General features: G+C 41.5%; 1 protein-coding gene and 1 long non-coding RNA gene across 2 annotated transcripts in view; both read left to right on the top strand.

The window, feature by feature from the left end:
- The first annotated feature begins 660 nt into the window (after positions 1–660).
- On the top strand, positions 661–9,646 carry LOC111948745. The gene is made up of 3 exons (XR_002874700.1): positions 661–860; positions 2,267–2,378; positions 9,554–9,646. It is a non-coding gene; the product is annotated as an uncharacterized LOC111948745 (long non-coding RNA).
- Positions 9,647–9,991: 345 nt separating this feature from the next.
- LOC105357330 (cadherin-1-like) overlaps positions 9,992–18,960 on the top strand; it is a 66,857-nt gene continuing 57,888 nt past the window's right edge. Inside the window, exons 1-6 of the mRNA XM_023963135.1 lie at positions 9,992–10,182; positions 12,923–13,063; positions 13,312–13,467; positions 15,551–15,695; positions 16,399–16,571; positions 16,898–17,026. Coding sequence (XP_023818903.1) covers positions 10,054–10,182; positions 12,923–13,063; positions 13,312–13,467; positions 15,551–15,695; positions 16,399–16,571; positions 16,898–17,026 — 873 coding nt within the window. The 5' untranslated portion in view covers positions 9,992–10,053. The remainder of the gene's footprint in view (positions 10,183–12,922; positions 13,064–13,311; positions 13,468–15,550; positions 15,696–16,398; positions 16,572–16,897; positions 17,027–18,960) is intronic.

The raw sequence follows: 18,960 nt of genomic DNA on the forward strand, positions 1-18,960 counted from the left end.
GTTTTTTCTCTTTTGCAGCCGCATGCCCACATTCTCCTTTTTTTAATCCTTTAGAGCCTAAAGACATTGTAACCCACAGACCGCTCCAAATTCAATAGATGTGGAGGGCAGACATTTGTGAACTCAGAGCAGATTTGGAAATTTGCATGAGTAATTGTTCCATCTGTCTCTCCTCGAGAAAGGTATACCAGTGTCCGTTGTCTTTCTTTTGCCTCAAATAATATCCGTGTTGTTCTAACATTTTGACCCACCACATGTAAAAATGAAATGGTCAAGCTTGACCGTTTTGAACACAAGACTGTTTTTGTCTCATATTAGATGGCCATGTTCTGATGGTGATCTTTTTCTTGTCTTCTGACCCCGAATTGAGGTTGTTACCTTTAAAAATTCTATTTCTGCTCAAGCAGTTTTCGTGGTTTCCTCCACAGCCAAATAAATGCAAATTGTTGATCATTTTGCATTGTTATTTTTGAGGGACGCTTTTAAAATAATGTTTTTAAAAATGTGGCTTAGTTTTAATAAGTTTGAATCAATGTTGAATTTAATTTTGCAATGATCATCTATGAGCTAAGTTCACCCTAATGTATTAGATGTTCAGCTGTTCTGTGAGAATGTGTGGATTTACCACACTTGGGTTGATGTTTTTGACTTCCTGTAACAGGAAGTCTGACTTACAACTGGAGGCAGCAGCTCATAGCTGAGGATCCACATTGAAGGCAACTACTGTCTGCTGTCAGTCATTTACCGTCCAGCTCTTCCCAAACATTATTTGTGTTTCTCAAGGGACTTTTGACATGAAGCTTTGCACACAAATGGGAAGCACCTGGATTCAATTATTTGTAGCTTTGATTGTTCTTCAGGTAAGAAATTTTCATAGATTATTTTCATTTTCTAAAATTATGTTATGAGATTTGTCTGCATCTTGTCAGAAAGCTTCAATTCCTATTCTTATTTCATTTTAAGCTATTTTTGTGGAATTCTATAGTAGGAAGGTTGTATTGAATTAGTCATGAATGGCATTTAAAAAAAAACATCTAATAAGTTGTAAGTGGGAAAAATATTAAATATCATCATCCGTTTTTTACTGAGTGTGTGTGTGTGTGTCTGCTCATTAAATGCTGTTCTCTAGGAAATTTACATTGTTTCAAAGTTGTACTTGTACAACATACAAAGCTAATCCTGTAATGTCAAGTTCTTCAAATTGTGACAGGCCCAGGCACCGATGGGTCGGCTCATGTGTCGAGCTCATAAGGTGAAACCCTGGTTGTGTCCGAATTCCTTCAGTACTCACTAAATAGTTCACTATAAATTCTCACTAGATGGGCGAATATGGACCACAATGCATTGCGTTTGAACAATTTTTGTAAAAAAATATAATTAAATGTATTTTTTTATAAAATAGCAATATTTTCATCTTTAGAACACACTGGATTCATAAATGATTGTCGCCAATTGCTCATATGCTTCATAAAATCGAGGACGTCATATTCGCTGTTTAAAAAAAAAGGCAGTGAGCATGGTGTCCAAATTGCTTTTAAAATCAGGGCACTACATAGTCCCACACTATACAGTTTTTTAGAGGTTAGGGAGTAGGGTGGGAATTCAGAACAGCCCCTGTGTCAGTGCGCGTATTGCTTCAGGAAAAGTCACGTAACCAATAAAGCCACTGTGTCGATGTGCCACAGAGGGATTCTGCAGTGTTCCGCTCAGTTGGGTGATTTTGATTTTGATGTTACAGAGAAAATTTGCTTTGAGTGAGTTTTGCGTCAATTTGGTGGGTTTAAGGTAGTTTTATCATGAGTCTAAGCTATCTTTTACTTTGAAAAATATTTTATTTTGAAAAATTACCAGGTCTTCTCGGTTACATTTCTGTCACTTGGGTGCTTTATCAGTCCAGTGGCGGGTTTAACAGAGTAGGAAAAAAAACTACATTTCATGCTCAGGATCATGCCTTTAATGCCTTAACTTGGTTTATGCAGCAATGTTGAGGGTCCAGCATCTACCTCATCTACCCATCACTATCCGCAAACAATTTAAAATTTTCTTGTAAACTTGGCAGAATAACTCATTCTTCTTCTGGGATTATTTTGATACCAAGATTTCACAATGCAGAAAACTTTTTTGCAAGTTCTTCCTTAGTGATATCGCAAGAACTTTATGCATGTTTATTTTAATGAAGCCTAAAAAAATCATGTTCAATTAGCAATGTGGGAATTTCATATTCTGAGTTTCTTTTTAACCTAAACAAGATGTTACTTTTCTGTAGATGGCAGTTGTGTCGTCTGCAGAGGAGTCACCATGTAAACCTGGTTTTGACTCAGATTTGATATTCAAAGTGAACAGGAAGCATCTGAAGAAAAGCACAAGACTGGGCAAAGGTATGTTGACTTCCTCAAACAGTTACTGCTTCATGCTTCCTGAATGTGGTTGTGCTCGTCTGTTATGCCCCTTTTTATGTCTAGGGGACCAAGTGGAGCATAACAAAAGTCAAATTCTACTCCAACTTTAAACTTTTATCAAAATTACCAAAAGATTGTCTCCATACAAAAACAAATTTATTTGCAAAACAACAATAAAACAGCAATGACTTAAAGGCAAAGCAAAAGGCTTCAGCGTTGTTCAGCTGAACAACAAAGCTCCCTTCTCACTGGCTGGACGTCTACACGGTGCTTTTAAAGGCTGCCTCCATCAGCTTGGGCCCAATGAGACCACATGGTTTCTACATCATACCTGTAAATGATCTGAGACAGACACAAAGATCCACAAAAAACACACAGCCAAGCCTTTTGTGTTGCAATGATTTTACTGTTACAACAAAGGTTTATGAATCTTCAGACACACAAGGTGTATATTTGTATTTTAGGCAAAACTAAATTGTTTTGATTATGTTTGTATTCATTTCTTGTTGGACCAGATGGAAAAAAGAAGTGAGAAGGAGAGAGTGAGATGTTAGAGACGATAAGGGTACAAAAGAAAGAGGCTGTCATGGTTTGGGTTTCTTTGTATTGGCTTTTGCTTTCAGTTTTATTTCTGTCATGTTTGAGTTTTGTTTCCTGTTTTATTTTGAAGGTTTCCTGCATGACATGTTTTTGAATTTTACTTCCCTGGTTTCAATCTCTCCTGATCGTTGTCACCTGTGTCTTGTCAGTGTTGTCTGAATTCAAGTCTTGTGTTTGCCTTTCTTTTGTGCTGGTCCATTACCGTCTCTTCCATGTCCGTCTTACCACAGTAAGCCCACAGTTAGTCATGGTTTTGTTACCCTGCTCTGCAGCGCATTTTTGGGTCCTTAATGCTCACCAGTCCTCCCAACCTGACAGAGGCCAAATAAATTGGAGGATGGTTAAATAGGGTAGAATTACAAAATAGGTAAAAAAAGTTGGTTGAGGTTTATTAGAATTGTCAAATGTAGTTGTACACATACACTCGTCCACACACAATATTACAAACCTACCTGTTGGCTCATAAAATCTTCACATTCAACATGTACACAATACAAGCATACTTTACATGCACATACATTGGTATACAAACAAACCCATGTCAAATGTGCAACTATAATGCATTAATAGTAAGTCAACGGGTAGCCTGAGTTGTTGACCATACATAAGGCTAGGAGCGTGCTGCAATGACAGTGCATCTGTGTCCTCATTGACTCTCCCGAACTTGTTTGATCTCATAATAAAACAAGATTTTGTACAAGCCAGTTCCTCTGCCAGCCGGTATAAGAGAGCTGCCAAATGGGGGAAGCCCTCTAACAACCAGCAATAGTAGCTAGCAAAAAACATAAATGTACAAAGCTTTGAGACCATAGTTGGACTAAGCAGTCAGCAACAGCCTCAATCTTACAAGGATTAGTCCAAAACACAATGATCTGAAATAACATGGCCTAAATACTAAACTTCATGCTGAAAGAGTTCGGACACCTGTAACCCTTGTGCTATCCTAGGCACTTTAACATTGGGAGTTGGGTCATCTAGACCCACTAGACAGTGCGCTGAACCTTTTTTCTTCAATAATTTGTGATCTTCACTGGTGTCCATGGATTACATGAAATCTTTCCACCTTTATCCACCTTTTTCATGTTAGGGAGAACACGTCAATGTAAGGGTGGGGTCATCTAAGATAGCACAAGGGTTAAACTTGTAGCTTTATGTTTTGATCTAATGATGAAGAGACCAGGGGGGTATTCCAGGAAGCATGTTTAAACTCCCCTGACTTTAACCCTGAACTCTGGCTGAAATCCACCTGAACTTGCTTACTCTGGGTATGTCGGTTCCAAAAGACCGGATATGAGTTGGCGTAATTACGCTCAACTTGGTAACCCTGGGTTAATGCTCGTGCAAAGCAGGTACATAAAGACATTCTCAATAGATCGCCGATTTCTGGAGTCACCATGGAAACGCGTGGTGAAAAAAAGAAAGCGCTATGCTTCGGTGAGACCGAGTCTGAGATTTTAAAAACGGCGCATGAAGATTATACGTCCATCAAAACAGTAACACGGCTGCATCAGCAAAAGAAAAAGTAGTAGTAAAACAGACAAAGTAAATGCACGAGTTTTTGATCTCATTTCCATTTTCCTTGTGACACATATATATATAACTTATCCAATTTTGCCAACTTAAATGAATTACTTCTATTGGTAACAAATAATTGAGTTAAATTTATTCAACCTAATTTCTTACGTCTATAAAACTCAATAATTGTTTATACAACTCAAATTTATGTATTTATCTAACTAAATGTCATATTACTCCAATTCAATTATTATTTCTTCCATCTTAATTAATTATATTTCTTGATTTCTCATATGTCTAAGTTTGAGCCGGCAGATATGATCATTTCTATAACAATAAAAAGGACGGGAAAAAACACATACTGTGCACAAATTCATTGAAGAATTTTACATCATTGATATTACAGCAGTTAAAGGTAGTGCTATATAAAGTCATCATCCCCTACTTCCTTCTCACTCAAGGTGCAGAGACGTAAGCATAGTAGGACAAAATAACTCGGCAAAACACGGCAGTAAAACAGCTAAACAACTAAACACATTTGGTCAAAAAGCCACACTTAAACCAAAATCCGTCCAGACAGGCAAAGGGAATGATATCCCACAATCCCCTGTGGTGCCGATCTAACAGCAGCACCAAAGTTACACCTACTTCATTGAATTAATTTGAATAAAAGTAAAATAGCTGTCTGAAAATTACGTGTTATTTTTAAACTGATTTAACAAAAAAGATTTATCTTAACTGAAGCAAATAATTAAGTTAGATCAAAGTAAAAAAGTTTATTTTTCCAACATCCATATGTGGTCTTATCACCCTCTCATGGTGGAAAACGTATTATCTGAGCTTCTTCATCCACTAAATCATCTTCAAATGGACACGCCATGCTGCTTCACCTCTCTGTAAACAAACTAACCTTCAACTAAACCTGATCCAGACCAGGTTATGTTCAGAGCATGAGTTGCTATGGCAACTTGACACACCCTGAAACATACCGAAAACTGAGGTTATCAACTTCTTTAGCCTCAAACTTACCTTGGGAGCTAGCATAACTTGCTTCCTGGAATACCCCCCAGAATGTCATCCAGATACTGTCAAGTGTATTTGTGAAATGCGTGCTCCCACACTTGCAAAGGGACAGGACTGGACCCAGGAGTTCACTCTTTCCAAGTTTTTTATTGACCAGTTGATAGTAACAGATATTTAGCAGTAGTTGGTAGTAGATGTTGGCAGTAGCATATAGTAGCAGTAGTTTATATCAGCAGTAGGTGAAAAACCTTAAATAATCAAAAAACAGAACAATAAATAAACGGGTAAGTACATCAATTATCTAACAAAAGGTAAACCAGGTGAGTAAATTAAGGTTTAAATTAAACCAACAACTCACTTATATTTTAGGACTCTTAAATACAATTAACCTTTACTTTTAAGTAGATTCTTTACAAATAATCATATTCTTATTTTAGGCAAACAAGTATGTATATTCATTTTCAATACACACATTTAGGACAGTATACAACGTTGAATCCTTTTTTAACCCAATACAACAATGTGACACATGTTCAAAAAGCAATCTAGCATTGAGCTTACCAGTAGTCCTTTAGAGTTCAAATCCATTGCACGCAGTAGTTTCAGTTCAAGTTTCAAGTTCATAGAAGAAGCTGCCATCCTCCATCTCAGATTTCCACATGGCGTGGTGAAACGCTGTTTAGATGTTCTGTTTCAGTGAAGGGGGGAAGAAATGTCATGTCTGAAAGTGTTCAGGTTAACGTCATGTTGGTTGGAGTTAAAGCAACATTAATAAGTAGTAAGTAACTGCGCCTTTAACCCTTGTGCTATCCTAGGCACTTTAACATTGGGAGTTGGGTCATCTAGACCCACTAGACAGTGCGCTGAACCTTTTTTCTTCAATGATTTGTGATCTTCACTGGTGTCCATGGATTATATGAAATCTTTCCACCTTTATCCACCTTTGTCATGGTAGGGAGAACACGTCAATGTAAGGGTGGGGTCATCTAAGATAGCACAAGGGCTACGAGCTGAAGCTCATTGTCTGCAAAGGTTGTGATAAAGATGTTGGGGGGAAATAAAGAAGCTAGTTGAGCAGCAACATGGCGTGATGCTTGTCTCGATGCAGACACAAGAATGCTCCCAGCTTACGCTGATTGCCTTCATTGAGTTCAGCTGGTAACGGTGTGCGTGCATTTTCCCCTGTCCTGAGGGTACGCAGGGCGTGCGCGCTCATGTGCTAGGCACTGCGCCCTCGTCCGTGAGGCTCTGCACGTTCATGTGATGCGCTGCGCACTCCAGGACACAGCAAGACAACCACACCTCTGCTGATCAGCGTGACAGATACAGTGGTTGCTGGTCCCCAAAAACCCTCTGCATTAACTGCTGGAATGTGATCCGTGCATTAGGGTATGTTGTTCTGCTTCAACAAACCGAACAGAGTGTAAAAGGCTCTCTTGGCTCAGTCTCCTTTTGTCACCATCACCCGATTGTACCTACAAGCCCCAGATAAGAAATTCAATGATTCATCAGTGAGAGGGAGCAGAATCGAATCCCTCTGGTTCTTACTTTTCAGCATACATCCCCAGGCTGCCATCTTTCTTGCGGGCCAAGACAATAGGAGAAGCATAAGGGCTGCTGCTATCTAAAATCACTTGAGATGCTAGCAACTTGTTAATGTATAAAGAGCAGGTTAGGTAGATAAAAATGGAAGACAACAGGTCAGTGGTGAATCAGAATTTATTGAGAGCAGAGATGATTCTGAGAGCACGTTTACAGACCAGCAGGTACGCAGAACTGCAGATCAGAGGTCTTGTGGTGTGATTTGAACATTGATGGGCATGGCGTGGTGGTCTTGCAGCAGCTGGTTTTTAGTGTCACGTCACACCGTATTGTGTTTGGAGAAGAAGAGGCTTCACATCAACCAATCAGGGACTCAGCTTTGGCCTTTGACAGCAGGTGGAGTCCAAAGTCAACATGAAGGACAATCTGATTGGTTTTCTCATGAACTTCAAGATATTTTTCTTATTTGCAACAAGACAATAATAAAAGGGTCCTCTTATTTATTCTTACTTTTATTTTTTCCCTCCTTGGACTAATGTGGGACAGCAAGTTTTCAAACTGGCCCAAAGAGAGATGGAAGTACAGCTGAAAGCCTCATCATTCAGACGCAGCTCCTGCAGTAGATGGTGAACCTTACCGTACTGGGAGAGTCTCTGAATGATCACATGAACCCAGACATGGAGACGTGATTACGGTGCTTTTGCAGAGCTCTTCAAAATGGATAAACCCGATCACTCAACATCATCTGTGTTTTCAATGGATTGTAAATAGGATTTACAGATGTGCACTCAATGCTTCCATGTAGCTTTGAAACAAAAAACTTTTGATGGTAGCTCCTCCCAAGTCCTCCCAAGCGTCAAGTTGAAAACGTTTGGACAAGAACTCAAGTACCAAAATAGAGGCAGTGGCGCATATTTGACATGTGAATCGCGTCCAGTGTGAATGTAGCGTAACTTTGACATCATCAAAAAAAGGGTTGGCAATTCTAATAAGGGTTGAACACCAAAGGTCACCATCACGTGAGGCAAAGATGTTAGCATACATTTGGAGGAGTGCCCATACCCCGAACTTGAACTTGGAGCTGATATGAGATACAAAACACAATCAGTATTTGGCAAATATGTTGAGTTTATCTCATAACTCTGACTCTGCATGAGTCAGGGTCTCACCAGCCACCAACCTCACAGGTTTGTACATCTCTGATGTTGTTCATGTCCAGCTGCTCCTCCAGGTTTTTCTTGTAGCTGTCTTTGCCGAGTTTTATTTTTTAGTTAAATTAAGAATAAACAAACAGAGTATTATTGTGGATCTGCTTTACCTACATCTGTAGCACTGAATGATTTGGTGGAGATTAATATTTTGGTAAAGAAAAAAGTCTTTAGTGTGGCAACTCTTAAAGGGAGCACCAAGACTCAAAGAAGAAAGTGTCTCCCTTGGGGGGTCCTGGCTCGTACCTGGGGTTGGAGCGGGGGGATGCCCGGACCCCTGGGTGCTGATGGGGTGCTCGTCTGGGGCTGTGGGCACCCCTCTCGGGTGGGGCCCGGCGTTGGGCCCTCCTGACTCTGCGGGGGGGCTGCTCTCCTGGTTGGGCTGGGGCGGTGCTCTCTTTCCCCTCATGCCTCCCTGCTCTTTGGTTCTGGGGGCCTCGTGGCGGCCTTGCTGGCCCTGGCCTGGGTGGCGGGCGTGGGCGCCCCGGGGGCGGTTGTTCTTTGCCTGATGCTGCGTGGCGTTAGGGGCCTCTGGCTGCCGCGGCTGCTGCGGCGGGGGTCTGGGTGTGGGGGTGGCTGGTTGCTCCCCCTCCTTCTTTCCACATTCCATCATCCATTTTAGAAGAACATAAACACTCAACTGAGCACAGGTGTTAGCTCACCTTTGCACTAACAGATTGCGTGAATGAATGAAATATCTCACACTAGTTGGCTTGTGGGCATAAGTATGCGTTTGTGAACACTATCTGTATTGTGTATGTGTTGACATGTGGACAGTTTTGCAGCTAACAGGTGTGTTTATAACATTTGAGTGTGTGTGTGGACAGGCCCCGCCCCTTTGAGATTTGTGTTCTATCTGTACCTTACCGTAATGATAAACATCCAGTAGCTTGTTGCTTTATGCTGCTTCATGGTTTTACCCCCCTCCCCCCTCCTATGATCCCCCTCCTATCCCCCCTTTCTAACATCCCTCTCTCTTCTTCCCTTCTTTCCTTTTCCGTCTGGTCCAACACAAAAGAATTTCAAAAAAAATTAAAACGAATAAAGTCTGGCATCTATTACAAAAGGGGTTTATTCAGACATAACTCTGGGTTGTCAGAAGATTCATAACCCCTGTTGTAAAACTTAAATATCTCCAACACAAAAGGCCTTCGGCTCTCATCTGCCTGCCCAGCTGTTGGACAGGACAAGTTAAGAAGAAAAAAAAAAGGAAGAAAGTGTTTGTACTTGATACTTTAATGTATGCTTTGTGTTTTTTATTCATAGTTGGATTCACTGATTGCACAGATCGTACAAGGTTTCTCTTCAGCACAGATGACAGTCACTTTGGGTTCAATTCTGATGGAGTAATAACTGCAAGTAACATTCTTTACTTAAAAGCATTATAGTTCCCTTTTATTAGTTAACATTTTTTCTTAACCCTTGTGCTATCCTAGGCACTTTACCATAGGGAGTTGGGTCATCTAGACCCACTAGACAGTGCGCTGAACCTTTTTTCTTCAATGATTTGTAAACCTCACTGGTGTCCGTGGATTATATGAAATCTTTCCACCTTTATCCACCTTTGTCATGGTAGGGAGAACACGTCAAAGTAAGGGTGGGGTCATCTAAGATAGCACAAGGGTTAAGCTCACATTTGGTTTTGCTACAAATTGACAAAGTCAAATCTTAGTTGTAATCTTATATTTTAGGTAAAAAGAGCAGTTGATCTTCATGATGGACAGCTGCATTTTTTTGTTCACTCCTGGGACTCAAAGGGCAACAAGATGACTGTTCCTGTCATGGTCCTGCATCATGGACATCACCATGTAAGCAGAGATGCTGAGCAGCACCATGGAGGTCACAGACACCAGAACCATCACAACACTGAAGTGGATTCTGCCAATACCAAAGAGGTAAGTTCAAATATGCAATAAACTGGGCCCCGAAAAAAGATTTTGTTATACATGCAGCCTGATTGTCTAATGAAGGAAGTCTGTTTGCACTTTTATTCTGTTGCACAACTGATTTAGACCTGTACAAAGTATCAAACTAGCTGTTTCTTTTGACGAAGAAGCAAAAATTAGTTTCACTTTTCACTTTCCCTACTGTGGAAGTTTGTTCTGGAAACAACATGAATCAAGTTTAGCTGCATCAAAAGAGAGCATCTGTATTTAACAGGGAGCTCGTTTGTTAGGTCACCTTTCCACTAATAGTTTGCGTGATTGAATGAAATATAATTTTTCACTAGTTGGTTTGAAGGTATAAGTATGCGTGTGTGAACATTATCTGTATTGTGTACATGTTGACATTTGGACATTTTTGCAGCTAACAGGTGTGTTTATAACATTTGAGTGTGTGTGTGGACAGGCCCCGCCCCTTCGAGATTTGAATTACTTCTGAACCTCACCGTAATGATAAACATCCAGTAACTTGTTGCTTTATGCCGCTTTATGGTCTTACCCCCCCCCCCCCCCCCCACTCCTATGATCACCCTCCTATCCCCCCCTCCTCTCTGACGTCCCTCTCTCTTCTTCCGTCTTTTCATTTTCCGTCCGGTCCAACATCAAAGATTCTCAAATATGATTCAAATGAATAAAGTTTGGCCTCGATAACAAAAGGGGTTTATTCAGACATACCTCTGGTTTGTTAGAAGATTCATAACCCCTGTTGTTAAAATAAAATATGTCCAACACAAAAGGCCGTCAGCTCTCATCTGTCCGCCCAGCTGTTGACCAGGACAAGTTAAAACAATAAAAAATAAAAAAATAAAACAGGGAACCTGCTTTTAAGAGAAAAATACAGAGAATAAAGTAGAATAGAGACAGATGGTTTAGCAAAAAGTGACTCTAATGTCCCTAAAGGGGGTACATGTCAAGCATCTTAACCCTTGTGCTATCCTAGGCACTTTAACGTTGGGAGTTGGGTCATCTAGACCCACTAGACAGTGGGCTGAACCTTTTTTCTTCAATGATTTGTGATCTTCACTGGTGTCCATGGATTACATGAAATCTTTCCACCTTTATCCACCTTTGTCATGGTAGGGAGAACACGTCAAAGTAAGGGTGGGGTCATCTAAGATAGCACAAGGGTTAAATGTCTCTTTGCACTGATTTGCATTTAAAAGTAACTTTTATTAAATCCAACTTGCAGTGAGGACTTGAATCTGTTTTAATGCAACAGGGGATAATTTTTTATTGAATAAGTTCTTTGGTAACCCTTGTGCTATCCTAGGCACTTTATTTATTTTTTTATTTTTAACTTGGGTTGCCATCTTTGTGTGATTGTCCTTTGTTTTTTACAATTCTCATTTTTATGACTGTTTTATCTGCTTTTATGTTAAGTGCTTTGTGTTTTTAACTGAAATGAAAGGCGCTATATAAATAAATAAATAAAGTTTTAGTTTTAGTTTAAATGTCTGGGGTGTGGTTAAAATTGGCGGGTAAGGGCGCCAATTTGCTAATCTGCTGCCAGTAAGCAGCAGATTAGACATGTAGGCCCCTACCAAGGGCCCTACATGTCTTAGGTGCAAATAAAACCGAGAGAGGGGGGGGGGCCACTCCATACGGCAACCACGAGAGGGTGACCACTGCCAAGTAGCTCCCCCCCAAGGTGCATCGCAGGCTAAACCCTCCACCCCCTCACCCTATTATGAGATTAGATTAGGAAGGGGGTAAGTAAGACTGTCCCCCGGTGGTCAAACAGCCGTCCCCCAGCACAGGACCCAGGTCCCCCCCATCCCAGGGGTCACACCCCCCGAAGCGCCGACACCCCAGGCCCAGTACCACCAAGGGGGTTGCCCCGCCCCGTCCCAGAGCCAGATGGATAGCCCATCCAGCGCCGCTGGACCCCCCCCCCCCGAGCAGGGCCCCCAGCCAACCCCCCCCCCAGCACAGGCAGAGAGACCATCCCCCCCGGCCAAGCAAGACCACCACTCAACACCCCCCCACCCACCCACCCACCCAAGCCCAGAAGACCGGGCAGCGCCCCAGCCCGCCCCATCCAGGCACCGGACCCGACCCCCCGACCAACGGAGTCCCCACCGCCCCCCACCAGGCACCGGAGGCCCTGACCCCCACCCCGAACCACGGCGGAAAGGCAAGGAGCAGTGACGACCAGGCCCCCCACCCTCTAAGTCATGGAGACAGCTTTGGGAAACCAGAGAGACTGAATTCTTTAAAGATAATTGAACTTTGGGCTGACATTTTTTCCAAGCTGATATGATCTAACAGCAGATTTCTGTGTTGACTTATATTTATCTTTTTCTTGTTTTTCCAATTTATTAAAATCGTTTTTTTTCCCAATAAAAAGAGTTATGAAAATGATAGATACTAATCCTCCTTCCATATTAATGGCCCTCATGTCACCAAGCACGCAAAGTGACGGTGAAGCCGTGATTAAAACCTTAAGTCAGACTGATAGATCGGCCCATACCTGTTGCCAGAGAGCCTGGATAGGTATGAAGAACCAAAGTGCGTGTAGATTACTGTCACAGTGCTCACAAATGTCTGAGTAAATTAGACCCATCTTGAACATCCTCTGTCCAGTGGAGTAAATTCTGTGGTTTTATAAATATTCTGTTTTGTTTTTGTTTTTTTCACTGACATCTAATTTCATTCTGGAAAACATAATGCCCTTTTAACGTTTTGTTTTTAGACTGCAGAACATCCAGATGTGGACGTCTATTATTTTCCCAAGTCGAGTAATGGACTGAGGAGGATGAAGAGAGACTGGGTCATCCCTCCTATCAATGTTCCTGAGAATAGCAATGGACCCTTTCCACTTAAAATGGTTACGGTAAGAAACATCAAATATGAAGCAGAACTGCTCTTTCCTTTTTGGATTTATTTTGTTTTTAGCTTGGTCAAAACTTTAACTTTTTTAAAGTCAAAAGTTGCAAAACCTAAAATAGAAGCTTTAATGAAAAATCTATTTTTGTCTCACATGTTTAATGAGAGATTTCAACCAGATTTGACTCATGTTGTTTGCTAAAGAAAGGTTAATGTTGTTGTTGGCGGGTTTTTATTGATTCTTGGTTTGTTCAGATTCGCTCCAGTGAGGACAAAATAAAGAAGATCATCTACAGGATCACAGGTCCAGGAGCCAATGAAGATCCTGTTGGACTCTTTACAATGGACAAAGACACTGGTGATCTTTTTGTTCATCAGAGACTTGACAGAGAGAAACAAGCACATTATACAGTAAGAATGAGCCACAGTTTTTTTTACATTGTTTTTCTTTTCCGTACAGTTTTGTTTTGCCAGGTAAAATCTAAAAGATTTTAGTAGGGAATATAAATGTCATTTATAATTGTTGCTGGAATCATCCATCAAATGAATGCACTGCTGATCAAAATCTGAAGCCCTGGACGTGACAAGTAATCTGCTCTCTTTAAATTTGCATTTCCTGTGCAAAATATAGCATTTTGTGTTAACAACTTATTATTTTTGTGCACATTTTTTATTTTTCAACCCTTAAAAATTACTAATAGTGAAAAAGGAATCAAAAAGGGGATTGCACTGTTGTCAGTAGCATGAGAGTTCTTTCTCTGGAGACTTCTTGGACAAAGTTTAGCCAGTGTGATGACATGAGGAATAATAAAGCATTAGATTTATATTGTGCTTTTCCAGATGTACAAAGAGCTTAAAAACGTTTTTGGTGCAAAATACTGCGGGTGCACATCCTAAATTGTGCACACAATATGCTATTTTGTGCACTTAAGATACTAATTAGTGCGCATAAAATGCTCATTTGAGGGAAAAAAATGTTTAAATGTCATGTCCAGGGAGTTTTATCTTAAGAACAGTTAATGAATTGCTAGAAATTTAATCTTGCTTGGCTAGATTTGAACAACGTTCTAAATAAAGCTTCAAAATGTAAAAAGAAAAAATGAGAACAAGATGCCAAACATTTTGAGCAGACAATTTATTTCTAACAAATTTTACTTGAACATTTAGGATGATAGCAAACAAATCCCTGCTATGTCCTAAAAACAGAAATGAAAGGGTCAAAACAAAACCCTCTTACTGAGTAGCTCCACCTTTTTTGTTGATCACATTAAATATTTGTGTTGGCATGATTGATGCGAGTAAAAGGCTTTTGGGAAGGTGATGTCAAGTGGTGAAGATGGCCTCATGAAGGGCATCCACTGTCAGGAACTGATGTTCATTTTTGTAATCTTCTCTTTCCATCCATCCCTAAATCAGGAGAACATGCAGTTTGATCCAAGACAGTGAGGTCCTTTTCCTGAAAAAAGTTTCTTTGTTAGATGGGTGTTGTGGACTGCAGCATGGTCTTGTTGAAAAACCCAGTCATCACCACACAGACAAGGCCTTCAGTCATGAGCGATGCCCCCTGCAACATCTCCACATAGCCAGCTGTGGTTTGACACCCTTTGACAACCTGAAGCTCCATTGTTCCATTAAAGGAAAAAAACACCCCAGACCATGATGGCTCCACCTCCACTGTGCCGCATAGAAAAAATTTCAGGTGGGATCTATTTGTAATGCCAGTAACATAAGAAACCATCAGAACCATCAAGGTTACATTTTTTTCTCATCAGAGAAGAAAACGTTCTTTCACTTTTGAATGCCCCAATCCTGTTCACTTGCAATGTACTACTGGGCAATTTTACGGGATTGATTTGAAGACGCTTTTTGTTTTTGAAGGCCTTCTCTTGCAAATGCCGTCTGCAAGAGATGCTGTCTGTGTCCAGGTTACAGTCAGCTCCAGTGATGGTCTTAATTTGGGTCAACCATCCTCAGCAGCAAAGACACATTGTGCGAGGTGTTGGCAATGCAGCTCAACAATCCTGCCCCATTCAAAGACATTCAGTTTTTTTGCTCTTTTCAACAAGAGACTTTGACAGAAAAATTACTTAGTAAAGTAAAGTTCCATTGAATGCAAAAAATGGCACAAATTATGGCATTTAAAGGCTGTGGTCTTAAACTTTTGATCAGCCAATGACCTGTTCTTTTTTTTTAATTGTTATTTTCAAAAAAATGCTCTGTTGCTCCTCCTTCTGGCATTTTGAACCTCTGTTCAGAGCCTTGTTAAGGTCCAACTGTGCTAATTACAAAATCTTGCTTTTTCTTAACTGGTCTTAAGTCTTAGATGAGGACTGTATTTTGCTACACTCCCCACACAAATGAACACCCCCCAACCACCCACCCTCAGTCATTCATTTTTTTAAAAGGGTTACATTTTATTGGAGATTTTTACGCAGTAAAATTGACCTTACAGTTTGTGTTGTTGTAACACTTTGTTCCTTGTATTATTTTGTAGCTGTTTACACACACTGATGTTGTTGGGGCGAGCAAAGCAGAGGATCCTATGGAAATCATCATCAATGTAATTGATATGAATGACAACAAACCCATTTTTGAACAGACATCCTATGTGGCAGAAGTTGCTGAATCCTCACCAAAAGGTAACATCAGTGGATCATTTGTAATGTTTAAACAAATATTCGTTTTTATTTTGTATCTTAACCTTTTTACTGGTCAAACAGTTGAATCCAGAACAGGTTCTGGGTCTCAGTAATTGTTGTTAAACTCCAGTGAACAGAACAGAATCAGATGAAGTAAATAATCAGGAGTGGAGATGGTGAGGTTGACCTACACAAGGTTGAGTCTTGAAGGATAACGTTTTCTTTTCCTACAGTGCTAGATGTTCACCTTCAGAGAGTTTTGTTTTTTCAGCTGAGCTGTGAGCTCTGACGCTCGTGTTAATCCTGTTCTCCAAATACTTTGTACTTTCGTTCATTGATTGTAAGTTTCTTCCTCTAAAGCTGTTTTTTCTGGAAGTGAGTGGATGTCAGAGCTGCAGGTAAACTTCAGTCATGATTTAGACTTTAACACTGATGGAAGCAGAAAGAAACTGATGTGTGTAAAGTTTGTTTTAGGTTTACTGATGTGTTCAGTCATAATGGCTGCATAGTCAAAGCAGAACTACTGGAAAACTGATGGCAGACATGGTCATATTGGCTATTATGAATATTACTGTATATTTTTTATAAATTGATCAGTTACTTTGACAGAGTAAGGACTTGAAAATCTTGTGGCCCAAAACACAGGATGGAATGTGTCTTTAAAATCTAATTTTAATTGTGCTGTAATGTTTGACCTCTTCAGGGACTACAGTGATTCAGGTTAAAGCCACTGATGCTGATGAACCAGGCAATGACAACTCAATTATCAGATACACTATTCTGAGCCAGGAACCTAAACTTCCCAGTGATTCCATGTTTGCCATTGACACCGACAATGGGGCCATCATGGTTAAAGGTGTTGGTTTGGACAGAGAGGTAATGATTCTGAAATAAATCCTCTTAAGATGAAAGTTGTTTTTCTAGTTTGTTTGTTTTTTCAGTTTTGTAGTTAACATTCTTACAACTGACAAATTATTTCATTCATGGATTTACACTTTGAACATTGAAAAAAGATTTTTAAAGTTTCTTTTTCTGTTTTTAATCCATGTATTACACTAGACAAATTCAAATTGTCTGGTAAATTTGAATTTTCAGGGTTTTCAAGATGGTTAAGTATTTGTTAGTCCAAATTAGAGAAGAAAAGGTTTATTTGAGTTGCTGCTGCAGATGATGATGATGATGATGATGATGTGCTTCAACAGAAATATCCTGAGTATAGTCTGGACATACAAGCAGCGGATATGAAAGGAGAAGGATTAAATGGAAAAACAAAAGTAGTTTTGAAAGTGACGGACAGCAACGACAACCCTCCAGTCTTTACTGCATCTACTGTGAGTACAACACATGTGACTGTTTGGTTAACACTAATGTCTGAAAGGGTTTGACACATTCAAGTTTTCTTTGAAGAGATAATGATGTTTCATTTTTATAGAGAGCATTTAAAGGTATTCTGTAGGAATTTACTGTGTGACAGCTGTGAATATTTCATGTTTTCAATTTCATTTTGGTTTTGTGAGCAAACCCTCTTTGAGTCTTTCATTCTTTTACCTTTTCCTTTTTTTTTTTTTTTTTTTTTTTTTTTTTTTTTTTTTAACTTGTCCTGTCCAACAGCTAGGCAGACAGATGAGAGCTGAGGGCCTCTTGGGTTGGACATATTTTACTTTAACAAGAGGGGTTATTAATCTTCAGACAAACCAAAGGTATGTCTGAATAAACCCCTTTTGTAATTGAGGCCAAACTTTATTAATTTCAAACATGTCTGAAAATCTTTGGTGTTGGACCGGACGGAAAAGGAAAGAGGGGAAGAAGAAAGAGGGACGTTAGAGAGAGGGGGGGTAGGGGGTGATAATAGGAGGGGAAGGGGGATAAGACCATGAAGCAGCATAAAGCAACAAGTTTACTGGTTGTTAATCATTATGGTAAGGTTCAAATGTAAAAAAAAAACAAAAAAAAAAAGGGCGGAGCCTGTCCACACACACACTCAAATGTTATAAACACACTTGTTAGTTGCAAAAATGTCCACCTGTCGACATGTACACAAAACAGATAGTGTTCACACGCATACTTATGCCTTAAAACCAACTAGTGTGAAATATTTCAGTCATTCAGTCTGTTGAGCTGACACCTGTGCTCAGGTGAGTGTTTATGTTCTTCTAAAATGGATGGTGGAACGTGAAAAGAAGGAGGGAGAGTGCCCAGCCATCCCCACCCCAAGACCCCCACCGCACCAGCAGCGGCAGCCGGATTCCCCCCAACACCACACGGGAACCGGCAGGGAACAACCGCCGCCCGGGCGACCAAGCCCGCCACCCAGGCCAGGGCCAGCAGGGCCGCCGCAAGGCCCCCAGAGCCAGAGAGCAGGGAGGCACGGAGGGAAAGAGGGCGCCGCCCCAGCCCAACCAGGAGAGCAGCCCCCCCGCCGCGCCGGGAGAACCCAACGCAGGGCCCCACCGGAGAAGGACGCCCACAGCCCCAGACGAGCACCCCACCACCACCCAGGAGTTCCGGGCATCCCCCCGCCCCAACCCCAGGTACGGGCCAGGACCCCCCAAGGGAGACCCACTCCGCACTCCAGGCAGCCATCCGCCCGGCCAACGGTTGGTCCAGGGAGGAGCGAGGCAGGGGCCCGCCGCCCCCGCCCAGGAGGGGGGAACCCCGGGGAAAAAAGAGGGCCCACAAGGGGTGTTGTAAATATGGCCCGACCAGGCTCGGCCACAGTTGGAAATTTGGCGGGGCCCAGCACTCAGGAGCAAGGACCAGAACCCACCCCCCAGGGACACGAACACCCCCGGCTCAGATGTAATGTGAACCCCCCCACCGCGCGGAGAGAGCACCGCCGGGCCCAGGAAGCCAGCACCCCGGGGACACAGCCGCCGTTGCAAAGGGGCCCGTACCCCCCACCAGGGAAGAGGCAGGGGACAGATGGTCCTAGGTCCCACCTTCCTTGCAAAATGTGTGTGCGTGTATGTGTGTTTGAGAGAGTGTGTGTGTGCATGTGTGTGTGTTTATGTTGGGATGTATATATTGAGGGGGGAGGGGTGTGTGTACTAAGGGGGGTGCGGTTAAAATTGGCGGGTAGGGCACTAAGGGGACGTCTCCTGATTACTCACAGTGACGTCCCCTCACCCTCCCCACAAAGGGGCCCTAAATGTCTAAGGTGCGGTTAAAATTGGCGGGTAGGGTGCTAGGAGGACATCCGCTGCTTGCTGGCAGTGATGTCCAAGCACCCCCCCTACCAAGGGCCCTACATGTCTAAGGTGCAAAT

Source organism: Oryzias latipes, chromosome 15 (assembly GCF_002234675.1).
Source record: "Oryzias latipes chromosome 15, ASM223467v1".
Taxonomy (NCBI): Eukaryota; Metazoa; Chordata; class Actinopteri; order Beloniformes; family Adrianichthyidae; genus Oryzias; species Oryzias latipes.